This window comes from Gadus morhua, chromosome 17 (genome assembly GCF_902167405.1).
Source record: "Gadus morhua chromosome 17, gadMor3.0, whole genome shotgun sequence".
Taxonomy (NCBI): Eukaryota; Metazoa; Chordata; class Actinopteri; order Gadiformes; family Gadidae; genus Gadus; species Gadus morhua.
The window spans coordinates 8,771,308-8,783,274 of NC_044064.1; the positions used below are offsets into that span (position 1 = coordinate 8,771,308).

At 43.1% G+C, this 11,967-nt stretch overlaps 1 protein-coding gene across 1 annotated transcript in view; it reads right to left on the reverse strand.

The window, feature by feature from the left end:
* ablim2 (actin binding LIM protein family, member 2) overlaps positions 1-11,725 on the reverse strand; it is a 65,538-nt gene extending 53,813 nt beyond the window's left edge. Inside the window, exon 1 of the mRNA XM_030338414.1 lies at positions 11,427-11,725. Coding sequence (XP_030194274.1) covers positions 11,427-11,439 — 13 coding nt within the window. The 5' untranslated portion in view covers positions 11,440-11,725. The remainder of the gene's footprint in view (positions 1-11,426) is intronic.
* Positions 11,726-11,967: the final 242 nt, after the last annotated feature.

Genomic DNA, 11,967 nt, shown 5'->3' on the forward strand with positions numbered 1-11,967 from the left:
TCGGACGCCTCGGCGAGCCGAGTGGGGCTACGTGCCCGACGGGGGGGGGGATGGTTTCAAGATGACTTAATGCCTTTGCTGTGCTACTGGGGATGCGCTTAACCGCGGGATGGCACAGGTTGCGGCGGCAACCGGTTCTTGAGACGCTCCTCTGTGAGATCGGCCGCCTTGAGGTGTAGTGTATGCTGAAAACTGTTAGTCTGGCTCTTACCAGACTAAGCCAATCGTAGAATTCACGTTGGATCCCTGTCGTCATTGTGTTAAACCAGCCAATAGCGCGCCAAGGGGTAAAGCCAGCTTGGTGATTGGCTCCCGCAAAAACGTATCGGAAGCAGAAAGAAATGTATTGCTCTTCTCCAGACCCTTGTGCAGAGCGACCTCAATTCGCCGGAAGAATGGGCGTGGCTACCCAGGTTAGAAGACTGTTGCTGTGTCCCTACAGATAGTATAGATACTGTCGATAGTTAGATGTGATTTAATAATGGGTTTTCTCAGGGATAGAGTCTACTAGTTGGACTAGTGACTGTAAAGCTATTGGCTACTGGAGGGCAGGACCTGATTTATTGAATTTGTTTTATAGTCCTGGCGGTACGAGACACACACACTCTCTCACACACACACACACACACACACACACACACACACACACACACACACACACACACACACACACACACACACACACACACACACACACACACACAAACACACACACACACACACAAACACAAACACTGTTAACAAGCTTAGCTACTGTGACCACAGTATGAGCAATATACTGACAGAACTCTCTCATTCTCTCCCTCTCACCCTCCCCTTCTCTGTCCCTCTCTCTCCCTCCCTTACACATCCTCTCTCTCTCTCTCTCTCTCTCTCTCTCTCTCTCTCTCTCTCTCTCTCTCTCTCTCTCTCTCTCTCTCTCTCTCTCTCTCTCTCTCTCTCTCTCTCTCTCTCTCTCTCTCTCTCTCTCTCTCTCTCTCCCCTTCTCTCTCTCTCTCTCTCTCTGGGGTGTGTCATCACAACAGCTTTTCAACAGAGGAGGGATGGAGGGAAGGAAATGGGGGGAACGGGCCGGCCCGTAACCAATGGAGACAGGGCGAGGGGAAGGGATGTGTGGATGTGTTTCAGAGTAGTGTACCCCAGACATCACACCGGCACAGCGTCGCAGAGGGACTCTGGACCACTTGGCCTCTCTATCTCATTCCCTCTGATCTATATTCAAATTAGCTTATCTTGTCTCCTCTCCTTCGTTTTGCTCTGGTATCTCTTTCACTCAGCTTCAGTTCTATCATTTACTCAATGATTATTTATGATGCCTTTTCTCTCTTTCTTTCATCCGTTCATTGGTTCTTTCTTTTTTAACACGTGTCTTAAACTGGAAAGGCCACACATGCAGACAGTCTGTAAGTAATCCAGTGTACTGTCAGGACAAACCAGAACATTTACCTGACATGAACGTTACTCTTACAGCAGTTCCACGTTTCTAAATGAATATAATCCTCTATCCTTCTGAGAAAAACATTTGAAATTACATCTAAAGTCCTCCCTGAAATAACTACTCATCTAAATATAAAATATACAAATGGGGCCACGGTGAGTGGAGGGGTCCGGTGAAACTAAGCAGGCCTGTCATTAAGTCACAGCACAGCTTCCTGTGTGATGGAAAACCCAGCCACGGGAAAAATACTTTTTGGACTAGATGGAAAAGTACTCAGGACAAGGTGTTGATAAAACTGATAACTTTAATCCACCGCCGTATCTCCGGTCTTGTTTTCTAATGCTGTCCACCGCATGGGTTATTGATTTCGGCAAACATGAGCAAAGGTCATACAGAATGATCTTATCCAAAGTGACTGACATAGGATTCACAGACAGGAAAATATGGAGTAAATAAACAAGGAGAAGGTAAAGGTGGAGGCATGTTGCTCAAGGATGCCTAGGCCTTGGAGAGATGTGGTGTGTTTGCTGAGCACCTTTCAGTGAGATTCGAACCCCCTAGCATGTTGCATTAGCCCCCACAAAATGACTAGCTTATTTAGTCATTTTGTTGGGTTGGCTGTGGACTCATGAGGGACTGATAGGGGGGTGAAGGGAGATGTCAGGTGTGTGTAGCGCTGCTTGTCTGCTTCGTCTCAACAGATAGTAGTGTATTCTTATCCTAATCCTCCATTAAAGGGGTCCTATTATGCTTTTCCGTTTTTTCCTTCTCCTATTGCGCTTTACATATGTTTTGGGGTATATAAATGGTTGGCAAAGTTACAGTATCATAAAATTCCCACAAGGGGGAGTAAATGACTATCGCAAATCACTGTTACCGAGCTGCCTAGAAACGGCTCATTGGGATTCTCTCCGCGGCTTTCTTTTACTTCCGGTACATGGTGACGTAAGCATGTACTTTTGCTGGGAGTCAATGGGAGAGCGTCATCAACTTTTGCTGCGTTCCTGGACACGCTGGGGTCGGGGGGAATGGATCAGATTGCAAAACAGAGTTTGAGTAGAGAAGTAAATGGACAAAAATACATAATACTATTTATATATTATCTATAAATTATGTATATATATAAATTACACATAAATTATATATATATATATATATATATATATATATATATATATATATATAATTGGTAAGGTGAGTTATAATATATAATTGGTGAGTTATAATATATCTATGAGTTATAATATATAATTGGTAAGGCAGCACTGAAGCCATAGTAGACAGAGTGACAGATTGCCTGAAATGACGTCAGCACCAAGATTCTAAATGCCTCAAAATTCTAAGCAACAGGGTGTTTCACATAGGGGTTGTAATACTCGGATACTAGGAGAAAAAAAGAATGCGCTAGACAACCCTCTATTGTTGTAAATCAATTCTATGAGGTCAAACAAATTCAATAATAAACAGTAAAAAATGGCATAATAGGGCCCCTTTAAGACCCAATGTATTGTGACTTACTGGGTTCCCTGGCGATATGCCGCACTGTGACATATCCAAATTACATAGGATAGGGTCCCTGTGATGGTGTCCCTGTGGTGAGTCCCTGTTCCCATGTAGCTTCACACACACACAGACACACAGACACAGACACACACACACACACACACACACACACACACACACACACACACACACACACACACACACACACACACACACACACACACACACACGCACACACACATACACACACAAACGCACACACACACACACACACACACACACACACACACACACACACACACATACACACACGCACACACACACAGACACACACACACAGACACACATACACACACACACACACACACACACACACACACACACACACACACGCACACACACACACACTTTCTCTAAGCAATATTGGACAGACTCATTCTTTGATTCATTCTGAGTGAATTCCCCACATTAATCTCAATCCTTTTCTTTTGTCCCGTCTTTAGCTGCGAAACAAATGTTCGGGTTAGCTTGTTTCGTCATCTTGTGTGAGCGTGGGTATGTGTGTATGTCTATGTGTATGTACGTGTGTGCGTGTGACCAACAGTTGCGGACGCGAGATGGGATGTTTGGGGGTGCTAATCTGGTTAACTTCCTCTGGCTTGATGGGTTCCAGGGAGGGGAGGAGCCTGCGTGGGTTCACTTTGGGTTAGCTCATAGCGGTGATGACACAGCACTACTATATAGCTGTACTACTGTTGTGTCTCCGATGGGAGGGGAGGGGAGGGGGGACGGGGGGGGGTGATGGGAGGAGAGGGGGTAGGAAGAAGAGAAGGGTGGACCTATCAGCTCTTCCGGCGCTGCACTGTGGCTGCCCTTGCTGGCCTCTTGCTTTAACTGCCAGCAAGTTACTTGGGATCACACTACCGAGCATTGAACACATTTACAAAGACACACTGGTGAAAAAGGCCAATAACAATGTCTGTGACTATACACACCCCCTGGCATCCCATTCTAAACTACTGCTATCTGGTCTTCATTTCTGCCTACTACTCATGACCAAGAACAAATCCAAATTCTCTTTTGTACCACAAGCCATAAAAGCCATAAAATCAGTCAAAATAAGCTATGTCCAGCTGGCCTGGTCATATCCAAGGGTGTATAGTGTATTGTAGTGTGTGATGTTCTTCATGTTATGTCTGTCGGTGTCTGATGTATGTATGGACCATCTGTTTGTGTCAAATGTCTAATGTCCTGTCATGAAGTGCGACTCTGCCGCATACCCAACTGCCTCATGGGGACAATAAAGTTTTCTACTACTAGAGGGAGTAAGAAAAACATTGAAAGGAGAGAAGAAGGGAGAGATTGAAAAGAGGAGAGGAAATGGGAGGACAAGAGCGGGATGGCAGAAAAGGGGATGAGAAGAGAAGAAGAGAGGGGAGGAATTGAGGAGGACAGAAAACGACGGAAGAGGAGGAGAATGGAGTTCAGAATTCCGAATTCAGTGGTACCCGAACACACATACACATACACACACACAAGCACAGACATACATTAAAGACAAATGCAGAGAGTGTACGAGCGTAGAAAGTGGATTGATGAATAATTCACTCGAGTTCATTGATCTCTCTCTCTCTCTCTCTCTCTCTCTCTCTCTCTCTCTCTCTCTCTCTCTCTCTCTCTCTCTCTCTCTCTCTCTCTCTCTCTCTCTCTCTCTCTCTCTCTAACTCTCTCCCTCACTCTCTCTCTCTCTCTCTTGCTCTCTCCATATCTGTCTGGCCCTTCTCCTTGTGGCAACCTGATCTACATTTATATTGCAGAGTAAGCTACAGCTTTCCAGTAGACTATACTTCACCCTCCTTTCGCCAGAGTGTGACTCATACCAGAAACCCGGCACACAGCAGCCGTGTTGGTTTCCCGGCTTCCATTTGTGTGTAACAAACTGTAACTGAACGAGTAAGCATCCCTTGCGTATGTTGATAACATTGGTATCAGTAATCCTTTTTTGCGTAGAGTTATATTTGATAGAAAATAGAATTTAGGAGTAGCCTAAATATATATAGAAATATTTTACATCTGAGTTTCCCTGTCTTATGAGGTAGACTGCATGCTATATGATTGTATTGATTACATGAGCTGATGTTGAAAAAGATTGTGAGGGGAATTCTGATCAATCTAAAACGGTTGCCGTAAAGGTCTACTTATCAAGTCAAATCGATGCATGATGGACCTTTAAAATGAAAGCTGACCATCCATTAGTGTCTGTTTTCCATCCGAGGCTAGCATGCTATTCTTGTGCATTATTTGTTTTTCTTTGTTCATAATTTAATATTGTGTTGTACATAGCTCCTGTTATTCTTACGTTGGATAAAATCGTTGGTTTGGATAAAACTGTCTCATCTCATGAACAAATGTAAAATGTTATATGTTGAATGTTAGCTACTTTGAAGTAGCAACAGTGCCCGATTCTTTTTTTACTCAGACGTCTCATGTCGGTTGAACAGACGGTGGCTCGGGGTTTGTGTTCCAGGTATCACCGCATGATGACATTCCACACCTTGCTTCACAAACACACAGCAAGCACATCCACCACATCTGTGTGTCAATAGAACCACTAGCAACCGATGCTTCTGAAGTCGTTCAGCCAACATAGTCCTGATCTTATGTATTTATTAGTTAAATATGCAGAAAACCGGAATTCAAGACAAACTAACATGACACTGAAGAACTCCAAAGTAAACTATACTATGAAATATATGATACTATTTCAAGAAAGTAAGCATGCTTGTTTGTTTAGAACAAACTAGTTAAACTTTCTATCAAACATATTACTCAGGCCGATTTTTAAGTAGGCCTACCCTGGACTCCATCTTTTTTACCTAATTCTGAATTATTTTCTACACAAAATGTTTTTTCCTGGAAGGCTGGTAGAATTTTTTTTTCGTTTTTTAATGAGCTCTTTATTTTCCAGCAGTGTTTGGAGAAGAGGTTTCTCCTTAAATCCTCATTAAACCCGAAGCTGCCGTCAACTATAATTTACTATATTAAACTGACGATAAAAAGGTTTCATTTTCTAAAGCTGACAGAAAAACGAATGAGGTACACTCCGAGCCACTGCTTAGTCATGGTCATCAATGCAATATTAACTAATTAAGCATACTCTTTTATCCAACCGATTTACAATCATACGAAAGAAAATCATACTTTTCATTAAGGATGAGGTAGGGATTGAACATCAACACAGCGTACATTGGGGTTCAGACACAGACGTTTTCGATTGGTATTCAAACCTAACCAACCTAAGCATCTAACTCATGGCTCTACACACCATCCCCGGTGATGTATTGCTGTGTTTATGTATGCATCCAGTACATACTGAAAGTGAGATTGGATCAAGTATTTGTATTAACAAATAAACTGAAGATGGCAGGACATCTATTCCCCGCTCAGACACAAACACACTGAGATTTTAAACCATTTGATATTTACAGCAGTGGTAACAGAAGTTATGTGGGAGGGTAAGGGAGTGATTTGACTGATAGATACTATTAAATATATGATCATATACTTTTCCGGTAACATAGGGAGAGGTTCAGCCCTGTGTAGCACCTCGTCTATTTTAGTAGACCTCCGCCACACGCCACACGCACACACACACACACACACACACACACACACACACACACACACACACACACACACACACACACACACACACACACACACACACACACACAACCACACATGCACACACATACAAACGAAGACGCACACACACACACACACACACACAACCACACACGCACACACATACAAACGAAGACGCACACACACAGACACACACAAAAAAAGACACGCACACACACACCTCAACATGCAAACAAACAGACACACACACACACACACATACAAACAAAGACACACACACACACACTTTCAGCTGTTCCCACTATGCAACCACTCTCACACGGACACATGCACACGCCACATCTCACATGTTATCACACACACACACACACAGTCACACACATCATCTTCTGAATTCCATTGCCTCTCTCTCTCTCTCTCTCTCTCTCTCTCTCTCTCTCTCTCTCTCTCTCTCTCTCTCTCTCTCTCTCTCTCTCTCTCTCTCTCTCACACACACACACACTAACACCCACACTCCCACACACAAATACACGCACGCATTTGGATTAGAGAGACCGGTATGCAGTATATGAGTCGCGACTCATGCTATTCCTGGATATGAAACGTCTAAGAATCTCATAGGATTACTGGTCGTTCCGTACATTACGACTCTGCATCCTGTTTCTTTGTCCATGTGTGTTCGTCATTTTGCCGGACAGCACAATTTAATAATTCAGGAGATACAGAGACAGGTCATTATGGAAAAGGTAGGGGTTGGGGCATCTTGCTCAGGGATGCCTACAGGTAGACTGCCGTCATCAGAGTTCAGACCCGGTTCCTTTCAGCAGGGAGTCAAACACCCTAGCAGTACCGAAAAGGTACTGCGTTCGATCCCCAATGTCTGTCTGCTACCTTCAAGCATCCATGAGTGAGATGCCTAACCCTCAAACCTCATTAAGGGTATGTATTTTGATTTACTGTAAAATACTTTGGATGAATGCCACACACACACATTTCTTAATTAGCAAACATTGTAAGATAATGTAAGCAATGTTGATCCGAACCCCGGGAAATGTGTGCCTTAAGTGTTGAATGTTGGATGTTCCAGACAGAGTTTAGGACGTCCTGTTCCAGAAAGAAGGTGCTGCATTAGCATTAGCAAGTGCTGGATAAGCTAATCCAACTGGTTGTCTAATGTTGAGTATATCTACTTAACTGTCATTTAGAAGGCACTTTTATCAAAGCAACTATGATGTCTGGCATCTTGCTCAAAGGCAACTACAGGTTAATAATAACAATAATAATACATTTAATTTAGAGGCGCCTTTCAAGACACCCAAGGTCACCTTACAGAGCATATAGTCATCAAGACATTGTGGAAAAAATAAATAAATAAACATAATAAATAAAAAAGGTATAGGGTATGTAAATCTTCCGGCATCTCACTATTAGATTTGATTTTGATTCTTGCATTCACAATTTGAAAAAGGATCTACTCCGCTCTACTGTGTGGAAACAATAATAGGAAAGCGAGTATAACATCAGATTGTTACAATTTGACAAAGTTATAACAGGGTAGTGCAATAAAGTAAACATACAAAGATAACCACAGACTAAAGAAGAAAAACGTTAGATACATCGATTCAAAATCATAGAAGATCAACCCAGAAGTGTTCACCTCAGTGACCAACACCCCTAACCCCTAGACAAGCCTGTACCCACAGAAACCAGACAAATTTCCAATCAGCAACCCAATGATAGCTCCTAATCCAAGAGTTGAAGGTAGACGCGAATTGCGATACAGAGTGGCTGTTGGCATCAACAACAAACACAAGCAAACAGCGGCCCAGAGAAATGTCACAAACCCATGTCACTTTGCTGGCTTAATTGCGGGTCTGTGTGTGTTGGATGTCTCTGGTAAGTATTAGCACTAGTATTTATCTCGGCTAGCAAAATACAGCTGTGGTGATATCACAGATTAGCTGACTTTGAACCATGCTGGCAAATGGAATATTTACTATTTTAGCAAAATATAGGATACTTTACGGGAATGACTTTTCCTTTTTTAGCCGATGCAGTTTGACAACTAGGATGAAAAATTGGGGCAAAGAAAGAAATTGAATTGTCCCTGTAAGCACTGCTATTATCAAAATATTACAGAGGAAGAACATGCACACACAAACACACACACACACACACACACACACACACACACACACACACACACACACACACACACACACACACACACACACACACACACACACAAACACACACACACACATAACCACAAACACACACACACACAGGTCAGCACGGCACCCCTATGAAACCGTAAAGCAGACGAATAGGCTATGCTTCCCCTCCTCTCCTCTCTCTTGTTTCTCTCATCTTTCGCTAACCTGGTCAGCAAGTCACGGTGTGACAACCCATCCATCACCCACTGGTATATCGCCATAACCATGCCAACACAGAGGTCACCCAAAGGTGCCTCCACCCTCAGACAGAGGTGCAACATGGTACGACTCTACACACCAACCGTAAATTATCTTTTCAAATAAAGAGCCTGGCTAAATCCTGGGGAGGGGCTGAGAGACTGACACGGAGGCAGTAATTAGATGGCTTTGTCGGTTAAACACCACCCCGACTTCTTGTTTAACCCCGCCCGGGGAGTTTGACAAGAAGGTGATGTGCCTCTCACTTCTGTGTGACTCTAGGTGCAGTCGATACTTTTTCGTGGAAGCTAGTATACATAATAACCATTGTAGTTTGTAATGGAAGATGTCCTCTATGTCTTTTTCTTATGTATGATATTGCTTATTTTACTGCACAAATTATCGGAGAGGTGCTGAGCCAAAAGTAGCTTCACAAATGGTCATGTCAAGGCATGAATGCGTTCGGGAAAGCCTTGCCCTGGGCTTAAGTGTTCGGTACATAATTCATACCACGACTACAATATGTTCCTGCTCATTATAACAAGATGTATGACGATAGGCCTTTTGGAAACCAAAGTGATAGATGCAAGGGATGAGTAATACAACGCAGGAATTCCCAAGGTCGTGAACCCATTAAGACATTGTTTAAAGAGTGCGATAGAGAGAGATAGAGCAAAACTGAGTCCACCTGTTACCCAGATGCTGGGACTTTCTAGTTGTTCATGTAATTTCCTGTGGGTGGAAAAAAAGGGGTTATCTATGGTGCAACACTTGGATTGAGGGGTCTGCACTCTACCTGTCGGCATGCTCGAGGTAGATGGCTTACCCTACACCTGCTCCTCCTTAATGACATGCATCTCAAGCTCCCCACAAGTTGATCAAAAGCAAATGCCCCCGTAGAAGCAAACGCTAAATGGCTAAATAGTAGAAGAAGACTAAACTGGGCTCTGAACTTCCTATTCTCTCCACTATCAAAAGAAGACCACGGCAAAGTTCAACTCAGATAAACAGATCCCAGGACCTCTGAAGTTTTGGCTCCGGTGGTTCCCTGTTGCGCTCTTTGATGAGATCACAGCATGAAGTCACCATGGGTGGAACTCTGACACCTGCTTCAACTGCCAAAGAAGTGCTTTTACTGATGGCAGTCCTTCTAAAGACAAAAAACGTGGTCTGTTCGATCACTATACCTGTGATCAAAAGCCAACGAGTGTCGACATCAGGCAGAACAATAACTTGTGTCATAACACTGGAGACATCCATGCAAACATGCTAGTATGCACTCATGGAATCACTAGATGGTGTATATTCACAAATGTACTTGATTCTCAACCGCACATGTAAGCTGCTTTGTATAAAATATCTGCTATATGACTAAATAGTAATGTGATATGCTGACATTGAAACTATACTGCTCTATAGTTTATCTTCTTCAAGCATCGTGTTCAAGTAAAGAAGGGGTTAGTGATGTCCATGTGTGTTTTAAATCCAGACTGCAATCATAAACTGTTAGTCATCTAGAGTCATTTAAGACTTGTTAGATTGTTGGTTGTTGGTTTATATTATTATGATTATTACTACGTGTGTTTGTGAAGAAATGTTGTTATACAGGTCAAGGGATTTGATGGGTTTGACCGGCAGACACACAGACACACACATACACACACACACGAACGCACACACGCGCACGCACGCACACACACACACACACACACACACACACACACACACACACACACACACACACACACACACACACACACACACACACACACACACTGACTTAGCTGACAGGTTTAATTACACATCATTTATAAATCCTTTGCACAATGGACATTTTTCTAGGACAAAAGTAAACACCATCTCTAACCACCACCCTGAATTTCAGATAGGAGAAAAAACTTCACGAGAAAGCAAATACATCACAAATTACCTGTCTGCTGACGTCAAATTACTATTTCGTCATTAACCTAGTTTGGGTGTCACAACAATGAAAACTGTATTTCATCATAGATTAAATACAAACTCACGATGACACGTCTCACGTGTTAATATCATGAGGATGCATACGTTATCATTATCATACATGATAACAAAACAGATATTCGATGAATTAACAAAATACATACATCTATACCCTGAAAATCCCCCTACAGACGTATTCCCACACCCACCCGTGGTATGGACTGCATTGCAACACATTTAAAGGGCCACACTATACGACTCGGAGGGACAATGGGCGTTACTGGGTTTGGACCACTGAAACACAAACGCCACCAGTATTGATCCCACCGTGCATATACCACGAAAACCTCATCCAGATGCAATAATCGCTCAAATCCCATGTCGTACATCTGTGCAGAATCGTTAAGATTCAGCAACATTTAAAAGGAGGAGGAGGAGGAGGAAAGAGGAGAGAAATAACTCACCAGTGCTGCTCATGGTGCCAATGTGTTGATCCCTTTGAACAGCAGATGCAAAATAAAAAGGTAGCCCCACTATTCACACTAATAAGCCAATGTTAGAATATAATATAGATAAATATGTAAAATACATGCAACGTTGCATGGAGGGTGTCAGTCGACGGGCTCGCCTTTAAGGCATTAAACGCATCAACAGAATACGTCTGCTTAATTATAATTTTAAAGAGAGCAGTGCTACAGTCGACCAGCCTCCTAACAACAGGAGCAGGGCGGGTGTGGGCGCGTATTATGGTCTGCTACGCTGCTTCAGCATCCTCCCAGCAGCCAGGTGCTGAATAGCGCATCTGACAGCTCACTGCGTAGGCAAGGATATGGGATTTGTAGTTTCTTTAAACGATTTGAAACACGAGTGTTCTTGTGTAATCATTATATCCGGACTACAAACCAGTGGCTGCGAGTTCTCGATGCAATGTAAACACTGCAGCATATTGTAGTGTGTGCGCCGGCTCGACACAAGAGGACCTTTGTGGTAATGATGTGGGGATGA